At 44.0% G+C, this 15,485-nt stretch overlaps 1 protein-coding gene across 44 annotated transcripts in view; it reads right to left on the bottom strand.

Annotated features, from left to right (window-relative positions):
- The window catches only part of USP54 (ubiquitin specific peptidase 54), a 138,461-nt gene that overhangs the window by 6,269 nt on the left and 116,707 nt on the right, over nt 1-15,485 (bottom strand). For 27 of the 44 annotated variants that reach the window (XM_055275748.2, XM_055275753.2, XM_063637470.1 and 24 more), the window contains 2 exons: nt 1,456-1,574; nt 994-1,134 (listed from right to left, as the gene is read on the bottom strand). In XM_055275748.2, coding sequence (XP_055131723.1) covers nt 994-1,134; nt 1,456-1,574 — 260 coding nt within the window. Of the gene's footprint in view, nt 1-993; nt 1,135-1,455; nt 1,575-4,175; nt 4,222-13,294; nt 15,197-15,485 lie in introns of those variants that run through there. The other 17 variants (XM_063637477.1, XM_063637478.1, XM_055275775.2 and 14 more) reach the window with 8 other exon arrangements.

The raw sequence follows: 15,485 nt of genomic DNA, 5'->3' as shown, positions 1-15,485 counted from the left end.
CTGCCTCAGCCTCCCGAGTAGCTAGGACTACAAGCACCCCCCACCATGCCCGGCTAATTTTTATATTTTCACCATGTTGGCCAGCTGGTCTCAAACTCCTGACCTCAGGTGATCCACCATCCTTGGCCTCCCAAAGTGCTGGGATTACAGGCATGAGCCAACACACCTTTTTAAAAATTGGAAGAATGAGTACCTCTTAGGAGGGAAACTGAATCTGAAGGGCTGGTAGAAGACAGACTTGGTTTTCACCATTTATGCTTTTATACCTTTTTATTTTTGTACCATGTATTTAAAACCTGTTTTTACATTTTTCCTGAACTGACCTAGTGGACAACCTTCAATGCACTGGTAATTTGTACCCTGACCTCTACTGTAATGAAAACTCAACTTGGGCAAGGAAGTGAAATTCTCCAAAGGTATGATTACCTACAAACCCAGCCACTGATATTATTTAAGTTTGTTGATCTCTAATGGCTTGGGCTTTCCTGCCTCTTCTACTTACATATTACTGCATTAGTACCATATGAAAATTCTCAAGAAGGCTTTTTTCCTTTTCTTGCTGAGGCACATGCTTCACTTTAGATTGAAAACACACTGAATTCTATTCAATCACATACTGGGGGTGAGAGGAAAAAGCAAACGAATACTCCATCCCATTTCTTTCCTTCTTCCTTTGATTAGTGCAGTGGGTTCTGACCCAATCAGCAGCCTTTGCTTCTCAGATTCCTCTCAAGGCTTTATGACTCTTCTCACCCCAGGAAACCCTACAACACGCACAGCCTTTCAGAACTGCTACACGGAATGGACATTTCTCTGGGCTCCAACTGAATGTTTGTAAATAAAATAATGACTGCGTGTCCTTATTTTTGCTGAGTACACAGGGCCTTTCCTCACATTACAACCTTCACTTTCTCCCTGCTTCTTCACCTGCACTGTATTTTTGCTTAGCAAGGAGGAGGGTGCTCTGAATAGATGGACCCTGATTCTACTTACAAAACTGTGGGAAGAAACTGGAGCTTCCTCCCTCTCTGAGACAACGGTGCCACTGAGACTGCGTGAGATGCGACGTAAGTTCTCTGCACTGTACTGCTCATCCTCCCCACACTCCCTGCTGAGGCCTCGGCAAGGTGTAGCCTTCAAACACACAGACACATACAGGCAGACACATAATACTAGACTTATGGTTTTCCCACAGACACTATCCTCAGGGTATGGGAAAGAGTAGGGGAAGACTCAGTAGTAATAGACACCTGAATTAGATGTATTGGTAAGATGGTAGCCATGTAACAATCTCCTCTAATTCAAAAGAAGCCCAATCATAGACCTTATTTTCTTCTGATAGCCCCATATCACCATGCCTCTGCCTTATCATCATCCCTACCAGTCACATCTCTCCATAATTCCTTCCCCAACACACCACCCCAGGCCCAGCACCTTAGCACCTGAGGCTGCTACCTGAGAAGTACGCACTGTTCTGGCTTCATGGAGACCATGCTCCATTTCTGCTGTTGGAGTCTTTGAGAGACCAGGATCAGGGGCTGAGTGCAACCTCCTCCCCATGCCATCTGCAGAGCCTGAAGAGGAAAACACAAATACAAGTTGAGGCCATCTCTTCCCCTAGGGCCTAACCTCTAAGCCTAGCAGCACAAACTTAGGAGCTGTTGTTTCATTAAATAATAAATATACATCCCTGAATTCATCGGAGGGACATGCTTCTGGAATTTAGAAACAAGAGGGGCGGCCGGGCGTGGTGGCTCACACCTGTAAACCCAGCACTTTGGGAGGCTGAGGTGGGTGGAACACAAGGTCAAGAGATCGAGACCATCCTGGCTAACACGGTGAAACCCCGTCTCTACTAAAAATACAAAAAAATTAGCCGGGCGAGGTGGTGGGCGCCTGTAGTCCCAGCTACTTGGGAGGCTGAGGGAGGAGAATGGCGTGAACCTGGGAGGCGGAGCTTGCAGTGAGCCGAGATCGTGCCACTGCACTCCAGCCTGGGCAACAGCGAGACTCCGTCTCAAAAAAAAAAAAGAAAAAGGAAAAAAGAAAAAGAAACAAGAGGGGCTAGGTGCGGTGGCTCACACCTGTAATCCCAGCACTTTAGGAGGCCAACACGGGCGGATCACGAGGTCAGGAGATCGAGACCACCCTGGCTAACACGGTAAAACCCCGTATCTACTAAAAATACAAAAAATTAGCCGGGCGTAGTGGCAGGCACCTGTAATCCCAGCTACTCGGGAGGCTGAGGCAGGAGAATGGCGTAAACCTGGGAGGCGTAGCTTGCAGTGAGCGGAGATCTCGCCACTGCACTCCAGCCTGGGTGACAGAGCGAGACTCCGTCTCAAAAAAAAAAGAAACAAGAATTTTAGAATATGGATAGTTTACTGAATGTCCCCATCTTGCTTCATTTCATTTTTGTAAACATAATCAGCTTCTGTCAGACTTGGGCTCAAGACTTATAGACAGAGGAAGGTAACAGTGATTTTTTTTTTTTCTAATACAGTGATTTTCTAAAGTATCTGTGGTGACAAAGGAATTTTTTTTTTTTTTTTTTTTTTTTTTTGAGACGGAGTCTCGCTCTGTCGCCCAGGCTGGAGTGCAGTGGCGCAATCTCCACTCACTGCAAGCTCCGCCTCCCGGGTTCACGCCATTCTCCTGCCTCAGCCTCTCCGAGTAGCTGGGACTACAGGCGCCCGCCACCACGCCCGGCTAATTTTTTTTGTATTTTTAGTAGAGACGGGGTTTCACCGTGGTCTCGATCTCCTGACCTCGTGATCCGCCCGCCTCGGCCTCCCAAAGTGCTGGGATTACAAGCGTGAGCCACCGCGCCCAGCCGACAAAGGAAATTATCTCCAGTCTAGTTCAGAATAGAAATGATCATAATAATCATCTATCAAACCTCCTCATTTTATATAACAGGAAAATAGTTCCAGGGTCTGAGAGTTTAGTAGTTTAACCAGGATTAAAATTAAATCCTCTTGATTTTCAGTACAGTACTCTTATCATCTCACCTGGTGACATCTTGTACTCTGAGAGCAGGAGCTCCTCGGGAATGTTTTACATATGTAATGCTCTTTTCCCCTTAGCTTCTCTCAAATCATTTAAATTTCTAAACAACCACTAAATGCTTACCTCTCTTCAAAATCTTTCTAGATTGTTCAGAATTGCTCTAAACTAGATTGGTGACTCCCAAGGGGCTATCCCCAATCCAACTAATTAAGTTTCCCATTCGGAAACTGTATATGCCCCTGACCTACATTTGATACATATGTCCATGGCCAATTCATGTCTTGATTTGATGATTTGATTCTAATATATATATTATATATCTAATATATATAATATATAAAATACTGAACATAACTGGTCTTATAATACTTACATGAATAATATCAGCTTCAGCCATATATATATATAAAATATTATATATATATCTAATATATCTAATATATATAATATATCTAATATATAATATATCTAATATATATAATTTATATATATATATATGGCTGGAGCTGATATTATTCATGTAAGTATTATAAGACCAGTTATGTTCAGTATTCCTGGGTACCTAAATGCAGTGCTTTCAATACCACCTCAGATTCATCTGGGAACTTTTAAAAATATAGCTTCCTGGATGTTACCACAGACCTGAATCAGAAGGTTTGTGGTTGGTGCCTGGGAATTTTCATTTTTGAAAGATTCCCAAAAAGTCTAGGAAAATATCCTTGAACATTATTGGGGGAAATGTGAACTGTTACAGTCTTCCTAAAAAGCAACCTGGTAATCTCCAATAAAATAAAAAATATATTTATCCTATTGCCCAACGATTCTAATCCTGAGAAGAAGAAAAAAATACCAGTTCATAACAACATATATATAAGAATATTTTCAACTGACATAATTTATAGTAGCCAAGAACACTAGAAATAAAGTAATGCCCATCTATAGAAGAATAAATACATTATGGTTTAATACCAAATATTGTCCAGCCACTTAAAAAGACTGAACTAAGTTAAACTAGATGATTTGAAGGAATTTTAATGAAACATTGTTGCATTAAAAGGAAAAAAATCTGTAAAATGATATACAAGCAAAAACACTTTTTATGTATATGTAGGTCTACATAGGATTGTATGAACAGAAAATACAATGTATGCACACTAGATAATTACCTGGGGAAGTAGGGACTGGCTGTGAGAGAAGAGACAGGAAAATTGTCTATAATAAAAACAGCATGTGTGTTATGTTCTTATTTCTATAAAATTATTTCTGTATTTATGTGTTTTTTGGGTTTTTCTGAGCCACTCCTCAGATGATTATAGGCAGCCAGGTTTAAGGATTTCAGCTAAGGCCAGGCGTGGTGGCTCACGCCTGTAGTCCCAGCACTTTGGGAGGCCAAGGCAGGTGGATCACGAGGCCAGGAGTTCGAGACCAGCCTGACCAACGTGGTGAAAACCCCATCTCTACTAAAAATACAAAAACCTTAGCCAGGCGTGGTGGCAGGCGCCTGTAATCCCAGCTACTCAGGAGGCTGAGGCAGGATAATCGCTTGAACCCGGGAGGCAGAAGCTGCAGTGAGTCAACATCGCGCCACTGCACTCCAGCTTGGGCAACAGAGACTCCATCACAAAAAAAAAAAAAAAAATTACAGCTATGGCTGGCCGTGGTAGCTCATGTCTGTAATCCTAGCACTTTGGGAGACTGAGGCAGTAGGATCACTTGAGCCTAGGAATTCAAGACCAGCCTAGGCAACACAGTGAGACCCCATCTCTAAAAAAAGAAAAAAGAAAAGCATTAAAAAAATTAGCCAGGTATGGTGGTACACACCTGTACTCGGAAGGCTGAGGCAGGAGGGTCACTTGAACCTGGAAGGTGGAAGCTGCAGTGAGCTGTGATCGTGCCACTGTACTCCAGCCTGGGTGACAGAGTAAGACTTTGTCTCAAAAAAAAAAAAAGATTTACAGAGTAATGTTTAGAATTGGGTGTTCCTCTAATCAAGCCAAATGTGACTCCTAGACAAGAAGGAACCTCCTGAAGGGAGTAGAATCTGATTCCTTTAAAAGAAGGCAGGGGGCGATGGCTCACGCCTGTAATCCCAGCACTTTAAGAGGCGAGGCAGGTGGATAACCTGAGGTCAGGAGTTCACGACCAGCCTGGCCAACATGGCGAAAGCCTGTCTCTATTAAAAATACAGAAATTAGTCAGGTGCAGTGGTGTGTGCCTGTAGTCCCAGCCACTCGGGAGGCTGAGGCAGGAGAATCACTTGAACGTGGGAGGCAGAGGTTGCAATGAGCTGAGATTGCACCACTGCGCTCCAGACTGGGTGATAGAGCGAGAATCCATCAGAAAAAAAAAAAAAAGAATTTAAGCAGAGGTAGAGGTGGCCATTTGTAAGGGAATTTCTAGATTATTTCAATAGAAGATAGGGTTAAGATGTCTACTCTCTGATCAATAGAAAGACTACCAGACATTATGTATTTGCTGATACGATGTAAGAAATACAAAGAACTTCCTATTAAATATTCTTATTTTTAAAATTTGTATCCGATTTTAATTGAGCCTTTAGCTCTAAGTACTACGTTACAGGAAAAATGAGGGCTAGAAGAACATGTTTTTCTTTTTTTGAGACAGAGTCTCCCTCTGTTGCCCAGGCTGGAGTGTAGTGGTGTGATCTCAGCTCACCACAACCTCCGCCTCCCAGGTTCAAGCGATTCTCCTGCCTCAGCCTCCCGAGTAGCTGGGACTACAGGTGCATGCCACCATGCCCAACTAATTTTTATATTTTTAGTAGAGACGGGGTTTCACCATGTTGGCCAGCCTGGTCTTGAATTCCTGACCTCGTGATCTGCCTGCCTTGGCCTCCCAAAGTGCTGGGATTACAGGTGTGAGCCAACGCACCCGGCCAGAACATGTTTTTTTTTTTTTCTTAAGGACTTAGACTATAATCAGCAATGTTAAAAGACAATGACCAAATTTCTTCAACAAATAAATGGAAGGGGAAAAAACACAGGGTATCATACTGGCAAAAAAAAGCAAAAAAAAAAAAAAAAAAAAAAAAAAAAAAAAAAAAAAAAAAAGACTTAAGAGCCTTATCATCAAAATGCAGTATGTGTGTCTTGTTTGAATCCTGACTTGAAATAAAACAACTGTATAAAGACATTTATGGGACCACTGAGAAAACTGGAATATTGTGTAGATATTATATTAAGAGATTATTGTTAACTTTTTAGGTATAATAATATTATAGGTTTGTCTTTTAAAAAAGAATCTGGCCAGGTGCAGTGGCTCATGCCTGTAATCCCAGCACTTTGGGAGGCCAAGGCAGGTGGATCACCTGAGGTCAGGAGTTCAAGACCAGCCTGGCCAACATGGTGAAACCCTGTCTCTACTAAAAAAAAAAAAAATACAAAAATTAGCCAGGTATGGTGGTGCGCGCCTATAATCCCAGCTACACAGGGGGCTGAGGCAGGAGAATTGCATTAACCTGGGAGGCAGAGGCTGCAGTAAGTCGAGATTGCGCCACTGCATTCCAGCCTGGGTGACAAAGCGAGACTCCGTCTCATTAAAGAAAAAAAAAAAAGAATCTTTATTTCTGAGAGATACATGCCAAATTATTTATGAATGAAATAATATAATGTCAGAGATTTGTTTTAAAATAATCTAGAGGAAGCGGCCAGGCGCCGTGGCTCACGCCTGTAATCCCAGCACTTTGGGAGGCCGAGGCGGGTGGATCACGAGTTCAGGAGATCGAGACCATCCTGGCTAACACAGTGAAACCTCGTCTCTACTAAAAATACAAAAAATTAGCCGGGCGTGGTGGCAGGTGCCTGTGGTCCCAGCTACTCGGGAGGCTGAGGCAGGAGAATGGCGTGAACCCGGGAGGCGGAGCTTGCAGTGAGCGGAGATCGCGCCACTGCACTCCAGCCTGGGCAAGAAAGCGAGACTCCGCCTCAAAAAAAATAAAAAATAAAAAAATAATAATCTAGAGGAGGCTGGGCATTGTAGCTCGTGCCTGTAATCCTAGCACTTTGGGTGGTTGAGGCGGATGGACTACTTGAGCTCATGAGGTAGAGACCAACCTGGGCAACATGGCAAAACCCTGTCTCTCCAAACCACACACAAAAATTAGCCGGATGTAGTGGTGTGTACCTGTGGTCCCAGCTACTCAGGAAGCTGCAGTGGGAGGACCTCAGCAGTGGCCCTGATGGCACCACTGCATTCCAGCCTGGGCAACAAAGCAAGACCTTGTCTCAAAAAATAAAATAAAATAATGTAGAGGGGAAAGGAAAGTGGGGGAGGTATAGCTAAATCAAAACTGGCCATATGCGTGGTGGCTCACGCCTGTAATCCCAGCACTTTGGGAGGCCGAGGCGGGCGGATCACGAGGTCAGGAGATGGAGACCATCCTGGATAATATGGTGAAACCCCGTCTCTATTAAAAATACAAAAATTAGCCAGGCTTGGTGGCACGCGCCTGTAGTCCCAGCTACTTGGGAGGCTGAGGCAGGAGAATCACTTGAACCCGGGAGGCGGAGGTTGCAGTGAGCCGAGATTGCACCACTGCACTCCAGCCTGGGAGACAGAACGAGACCTCGTCTAAAAAATAAATAAAATAAAATAAAAACTGGCCATATGTTGATAACTGTGCAAGATAATCACTATGGAAGCTGGTTATAAGTACCTGGAGGGTTATTATAACATTTATTCTTTTTTTTTTTTTTGAGATGGAGTTTTGCTCTTGTTGCTCAGGCTGTAGTGCAATGGGCAGCTCACTGCAACCTCCGTCTCCCGGGTTCAAGTGATTCTCCTGCCTCAGCCTCCTGAGTAGCTAGGTTTACAGGCGTCCACCACCAACATGCCCAGCTAATTTTTTGTATTTTCAGTAGAGACTGGGTTTCACCATGTTGGCCAGGCTGGTCTCAAACTCCTGACCTCAGGTGATCCATCTGCTTTGGCCTCCCAAAGTGCTGGGATTATAGGTGTGAGTCACTGTGCCCGGCCTACTCTTATTCTTTACTTTTGAATATATTTGAAATTTCCCATAACAAAAGTTAATTTTTTATTTTTTATATATCTATAATATGATGTCTGCCCAAGTTAAAAATACAATGAAATTCAGAATATAGGTCAAGAGCAGTGTTTATATAACACTTTAGGAACTACAATTATGTCAAAATTAATCTGGTTACAAAAGACCACATACTGTATGATTCCATTTATATGAAATGTCCAGAATAGGCAAATCTCTAGAGAAAGAAAATAGATTAGTGGTTGCCTGGGGTTGGGGGAAGAAAAGGAGGAGATAAAGAGTGATTTACCAATGGGTACAAAGTTTCTGAAGAAAACACTTTTTTTTTTGTTTGTTTTTGAGACAGGGTCTCACTCCGTTGCCCAGGCGCAATCTCAGCTCACGGCAACCTCTGCCTCCTGGGTTGAAGCGATTCTCCCACCTCAAATGAAAATACTTTAAAACTGATTGTGGTGATGGATGGAGAACTCTGATATACTAAAACCCATTGTATTGTATACTTTAAATAGGTGAAATGTATGGCATGTAAATTACATAGCAATAAAGCGTTTTTTTTTTTTTTTAGCATTTTTTGAAAAAGTAATTTGGTGGCCGGGCATGGTGGCTCACGCCTGTAATCCCAGCACTTTGGGAGGCTGAGGCAGGTGGATTGCTTGAGCTCAGAGTTTGAGACCAGCCTGGGCAACATGGTGAAACCCCGTCTCTATAAAATATACAAAAATTAGTCAGGTGTGGTGGCACATGCCTGTAATCCCAGCTACTTGGGAGGCTGAAGCACGAGAATCGCTTGAACCTGGGAGATGGAGGTTGCAGTGAGCTGAGGTTGTGTCACTGTGCTCCAGCCTGGGCAACAGAGCGAGACTCTGTCTCAAAAAATAAATAAATTTTAAAAAGTAACGTAATTTGGTGCTTAACAAATGTTTTATAATAAGATAAAGAACTCCTCTCAAATTATATTTTTTTTTTCTTTTTTTTTTGAGACACAGTTTCACTCTTGTCGCCCAGGCTGGAGTGCAGTGGCGTGATCTCGGCTCACTGCAACCTCCGTCTCCTGGGTTCAAGCGATTCTCCTGCCTCAGCCTCCAGAGTAGCTGGGATTACAGGCACATGCCACAACATCCAGCTAAATTTTTTTGTATTTTTAGTAGAGATGGGGTTTCACCATGTTGGTCAGGCTGGTCTCGAACTCCTGACCTCAGGTGATCCACCCGACTCAGCCTCCCAAAGTGCTGGGATTACAGGCGTGAGCCACCACGCCCGGCCAAATTATATTTTTTCATATGTGAATCCTAATTGGCATTTTCCTTCATCATCTACTTCCCGATTAATTCTATCTGATCACTTCTTTATTCTATGTCGTATCACTCCTCTTTTTTTTGAGACAGGGTCTTGTTCTGTTGCTCAGGCTGGAGTGCAGTAGCATGACCACAGCTCACTGCAGCCTCAACCTCCCAGTCTCAGTTGATCCTCCTGCTTCAGCCTCCCAAGTAGCTGGACTACAGAACTGCACCATCACACCCAGCTAATTTTCTCAGTCTTTGTAGAGATGGGGATCTTACTGTGTTGCCCAGCTAGTCTTGAACTCCTGGGCTCAAGTGATCCTCACACCTTGGCTTCTCACAGTGCTGGTATTACAGGCGTGAGCCACTGCGCCCAGCCTGTCATGTCACTTCTTAAGGACTCAGTTTTTAAACCAGGGACTCTAACAAAAATAAAGACTAGTTTGATTTTACCTTTTTTTTTTTTAAGAGATAGGGTCTCACTATGTTGCCCAGGCTGGAGGAGAGTGGCTGTTCACAGGCATGTGCTCATAGCACACTATAGCCTGAAGCTCCTGGCCTCAAGTGATTTTCCTGCCTCAGTCTCTCAAGTAGCTGGGGTTACAGGCATGAGCCATCATGCTCCGCTTGATTTGATAAATATATTGAGAATGGATTGACTACTAGATAGATTTTTAAAAATTTGTTTCTTTACACTACTAGATAAAAAAATTAATGGTAAGTACTCTTTCATACTGTTTTCAGAAGTATAGTCTTCTTCAAAGCTAACTGGCCAGTATGTATCATTTTTTTTAAGTTTATAACATTCAAATTAGTCAGGTATGGTAGTGCGTGCCTGTAGTCCCAACTACTCAAGGGGCTGAGGTGGGAGGATCTCTTGAGCCAAGAAGGTCAAGGCTACAGTGATCCGTGATCATGCCACTGCACTCCAGCCAAGACAACAACATGAGACCCTGTCTCAAAAATGAAAAAAAAAAAAAAAGTTTATAACATTCAACTAGTTATTAGTCTTCCAAAAGTTTATTCTAAGGAGCTCATGAGAAATGTGGCCACTTAAGTGCAAAGATATTCAACACAGTACTATGTTATTAAAAATTACAAGTAAGCCAGGAGCGGTGGCTCACCTTATAGTCACTTCTCACCTTATAGTCCCAGCACTTTGGGAGGCTGACGCAGGCAGATTACTTGAGGCCAGGAGTTCGAGACCAGCCTGGCCAACATGGTGAAATCCTGTCTCTGCTAAAAATACAAAAAATTAGCCAGGCTTGGTGGCACACGCCTACGGTTCCAGCTACTAGGGAGGCTGAGGCAGGAGAATTGCTTGAACCCGGGAGGTGGAGGTTGCAGTGAACCAAGGTTGTGCAACTGTATTCCAGCCTGGGTGACAGAGCAAGACTGCCTCAAAAAAAAAAAAAATTGTAAGTAACCTAAATATTCAACAATAGTAGGAAGGTTGAAGAAATAAATTATAGTACATTCATATGAAACACTTTATAACCATTAAAGATAGTTTTTACAGCAAATGCTCACAGATATAACATGAGAAAGTCATGATACTAAACTGTATACATATAGTGTAAAGATACTGCTTTTTGCAAAAACAAAACTATATAGTACATGTGTATAAAAATGAAAACCAAAGGTAAGCTTATGAAAACATTGAGTGAGATTATCAGTGATTTTTGATACTTTATGTATTTTCAAACTATCTGCAATGAAAAATATTGCTATTTTGGGTAATATATTTTTTTTGTTTTTGTTTTTGAGATACAGGCTTGGTCTGTCGCCCAGGTTAGAATGCAGTGGCACAATCTCAGTTCACTGCAGCCTCCTGGGTTCAAGCAATTCTCCTGCCATCAGCCCCCCCAAATAGCTGGGATTACAGGTGCCTGCCACCACACCTGGCTAATTTTTTTGTATTTTTAGTACAGACAAGGTTTCACCATGTTGGCCAGGCTGATTTCGAACTCCTGACCTCAAGTGATCTGCCCACCTCAGCCTCCCAAAGTGCTAGGATTATAAGTGTGAGCTACTGTGTCTGGCCTATTTTTGTTTTTTAAATATAATAATTTTTTTTCTTTTTAAGACAGAGTTTGGCTCTTGTTGCCCAGGCTGGAGTGCAATGGCACGAGCTCAGCTCACGACAACCTCTGCCTCCCGGGTTCAAGCAATTCTGCCTCAGCCTCCCAGGTAGCTGGGATTACAGGTATGTGCCACCACACGTGGCTAATTTTTTTTTTCTCTTTAAGATGGAGACTTGCTCTGTCGCCCAGGCTGGAGTGCAGTGGCATGATCTCGGCTCACTGCAACCTCCGCCTCCCAGGTTCAAGCCAATTCTGCCTCACCCTCCTGAGTAGCTAGGACTACAGGCACATGCCACCATGCCTGGCTAATTTTTTGTGTTTTTAGTAGAGAAGGGGTTTCACTGTGTTAGCTAGGATGGTCTCGATCTCCTGACCTCGTGATCAGCCCACCTCGGCCTCTCAAAGTGTTGGGATTACAGGCATGAGCCACTGTACCCGGCCTAATTTTGTATTTTTAGCAGAGACAGGGTTTCTCCATGTTGGTCAGCCTGGTCTTGAACTCCCGACCTCAGGTTATCTGCCTCCTCGGCCTTCCAAAGTGCAGGGATAACAGGCGTGAGCCACTGTGCCCAGCCCTCTTTTTTTTCTTTTTTTTTTTTTTTTTTTTGAGATGGAGTCTCACTCTGTCGCCCAGGCTGCAGTGCAGTGGTATAATCTCAGCTCACTACAACCTCTGCCACCCAGGTTCAAGCAATTCTCCTGCCTCAGCCTCCGAATAGCTGGGATTACAGGCACCTGCCACCACGCCTGGCTAATTTGTGTAGTTTTATTTTATTTTATTTATTTTTATTTTTTTGAGACACAGTCTCACTGTTGCCCAGGCTGGAGTGCAGTGGCACGATCTCGGCTCACTGCAGGCTCCGCCCCCCAGGGTTCACACCATTCTCCTGCCTCAGCCTCCCGAGTAGCTGAGACTACAGGTGTCCGCCACCTCACCCGGCTAATTTTTTGTATTTTTAGTAGAGACGGGGTTTCACTGTGTTAGCCAGGATGGTCTCGATCTCCTGACCTCCTGATCCGCCCGCCTCCGTCTCCCAAAGTGCTGGGATTACAGGCGTGAGCCACCGCGCCCGGCCAATTTTTGTAGTTTTAGTAGAGACGGGGTTTCACAATCTTGGCCAAGCTGGTCTTGAACTGCCGACCTCTGATCCACCCACCTCAGCCTCCCAAAGTGCTGGGATTACAGGCGTAAGCCACCATGCCTGGCCAATATAATAATGTTTAACTTTCAGCCAGGCACAGAGGCTCACGCCTGTAATTCCAGAACTTTGAGAGGCCAAGGTGGGCAGATAACCTGAGGTCAGGAGTTCAAGACCAGCCTGACCTACACGGAGAAACCCCCGTCTCTACTAAAAATACAAAATTAGCTGGGCATGGTGATGCATGCCTGTAATCCCAGCTACATGGGAGGCTGAGGCAGGAGAATCACTTGAACCTGGGAGGCGGAGGTTGCGGTGAGCCGAGATTGTGCCATTGCACTCCAGCCTGTGCAAGAAAAGCAAAACTCTATCTCAAAAAAAAAAAAAGTTTAACTTTCAACTAGTTAGTTCAATTTTGCAATTTATTATTTTGTATGTTTATTATTATTATTATTATTATTTTGAGACAGAGTCTCACTCTGTTACCCAGGCTGGAGTGCAGTGGCACAGTCTTGGCTCACTGCAACCTCCACCTGCCGGGTTCAAGCCGATTCTGCCTCAGCCTCCCGAGTAGCTAGGACTACAGGCACACGCCACTATGCCTGGCTAATTTTTTATATTTTTTGTAGAGAGAGGGTTTCACCATGCTGGTCAGGCTGGTCTTGAACTCCCGACCACAGGTGATCTGCCCACCTCAGCCTCCCAAAGTGCTGGGATTACAGGAGTGAGCCACTGTGCCACTGTGCCTGGCTATGGCTATTCTTTTTTTTTTTTTTTTTTTTGAGAAAGAGTGTCACTCTGTCGCCCAGGATGGAGTGCTGCAGTGGCACAATCTCGGGCTCACTGCAACCTCCGTCTTCCAGGTCCAAGCGATTCTCCTGCCTCAGCCTCCTGAGTAGCTGGGGTTACAGGAATGTGCCACCATGCCTGGCTAATTTTTTTTTTTTTTTTTTTTTTCTGAGACAGAGTCTTGCTCTGTTGCCCAGGCTACAGTGCAGTGGCGCAATCTCAGCTCAATGCAACCTCCACCTCCTGGGTTCAACCAATTCTCCTGCCTCCGCTTCCCGAGTAGCTGGGATTACAGGTGCCCACCACCACGCCCAGCTAATTTTTTGTACTTTTAGTAGAGACAGGGTCTCACCATGTTGGCCAGGCTGGTCTTGAACTCCTGACCTTGGGTGATCCACCCACCTCGGCCTCCCAAAGTGCTGGGATCACAGGTGTGAGCCACCGCGCCCAGCTAATTTTTTTGTGTATATTTTTAGTAGAGACGGGGTTTCATCATGTTAGCCAGGATGGTCTCAATCTCCTGACCTCATGATCCGCCCGCCTCCACCCCCAAAGTGCTGGGATTACAGGCATGAGCCACCAAGCCCTGCCTTATTATTCTTAAAATAATTATTTGTGGCCAGGCACGGTGGCTCATGTCTATAATCCCTGCACTTTGGGAGGCCAAGGCGGGCAGATCACTTGAGGTCAGGGCTTCGAGATGAGCCTGGCCAACATGGTGAACCCCATATCTACTAAAAATATAAAAATTAGCTGGGCGTGGTGGCACATGCCTGTAATCCCAGCTACTCGGGAGGCTGAGGCAGGAGAAGTGGCCTAAACCCGGGAGGTGGAGGTTGCAGTGAGCTGAGATCACGTCACTGCACTCCAGCCTGGGCAACAGAGCGAGACTCTGTCTCAAAAAAAAAAAAAAAAAATTATCTGTGTATTCTTGCTTCCTTAGACAGAAAGCTCACTGAGGCAGACTCCAGCTTTCCCTTATTCTTTAGATTCTTCCCATATCAACCAGTCCTATTAAAGACCACCTTAGTAAATGTTATTGTAAAATCTACATTAGGATATGGATCCTCAGGAATGTATCTTAATATCAAGTCTTAGGACAGGCATGGTGGCTCACACCTTTAATCCCAGCACTTTGGGAGGCTGAGGCGGGTGGATCACCTGAGGTCAGGAGTTCAAGACCAGCCTGGCCAACCTGGTGAAACCCTGTCTCTACTAAAAATACAAGAGTTAGCCAGGTGTGGTGGTGGACGCCTGTAATCCCAGCTACCTGGGAGGCTGAGGCAGGAGAATCACTTGAACCCGGGAGGCAGAGGTTGCAGTGAGCTGAGATCACACCATTGCACTCCAGCCTGGGCAACAGGAGTGAAACTCATCTCAGAAAAATAAATAAATAAATAAACAATTAAATTTTATATTTATGTGGTATTCCCCCCAAAGGCTCTGGATAACATAGTAAGTACTCAATAAATAAGTAATCACTTACTTAACTGCAATTATATGTTGGTTGTCAGCATGCAAGGAACCTGCACCATTACAGAAACTGTCACAGCCAAACTAAGGAAAAGTTCTCCAAGTTCAATTTCACAGAATCATACATGCCATTTTAGAGTTAGAACATATCTTTTTTTAAAAAAAGCCAATTCTCTCATTTTACAGGTAAAACCTTGGCCCTGGGATATTAAGTGACTTGTCCAAATTTATACTGAGAGTTAACGTTGGAACCAGGAAAATATTTCAGGCTTTGGAGTTAAGTGCATCAGTGCAAGTTACAAACATTCTTCATGTCTTCAATTTCCAGAACTGACTATGATGTGCACTTCAGGTGCAGGCTGTACTCTTCACTCTGTATTATCTCAGTCAGTGGCTACCCTGTAGGCATATAGTACATTAAAAATTCCATGAACACTAAACTTGACTTTTCCTAAAGGGATCAGGGAAGGTCTTGATATTGCTGGTTCAGTATGATCTGGAAATGTGCACACTGAGCATATGGACATTCTACTGCAAAGCAGACCTGGAGGCTGAATCTTGGGATTCTAAGCCATAGAAGAATATATTTTCCTCTCAGCCTCCCTCCATTTCATGCTGTAATGCTGAATCACTCTCAAAGACCTATGAACCATTCCTTTTTTTTTTTGAAATGGAGTCTCATTCTGTT

The sequence above is a fragment of the Symphalangus syndactylus genome, chromosome 4, assembly GCF_028878055.3.
Source record: "Symphalangus syndactylus isolate Jambi chromosome 4, NHGRI_mSymSyn1-v2.1_pri, whole genome shotgun sequence".
NCBI classification, from domain to species: Eukaryota; Metazoa; Chordata; class Mammalia; order Primates; family Hylobatidae; genus Symphalangus; species Symphalangus syndactylus.
The sequence above is the reverse complement of the archived record's forward strand: the minus strand, read 5'-3'. Positions and strand labels throughout refer to the sequence as shown.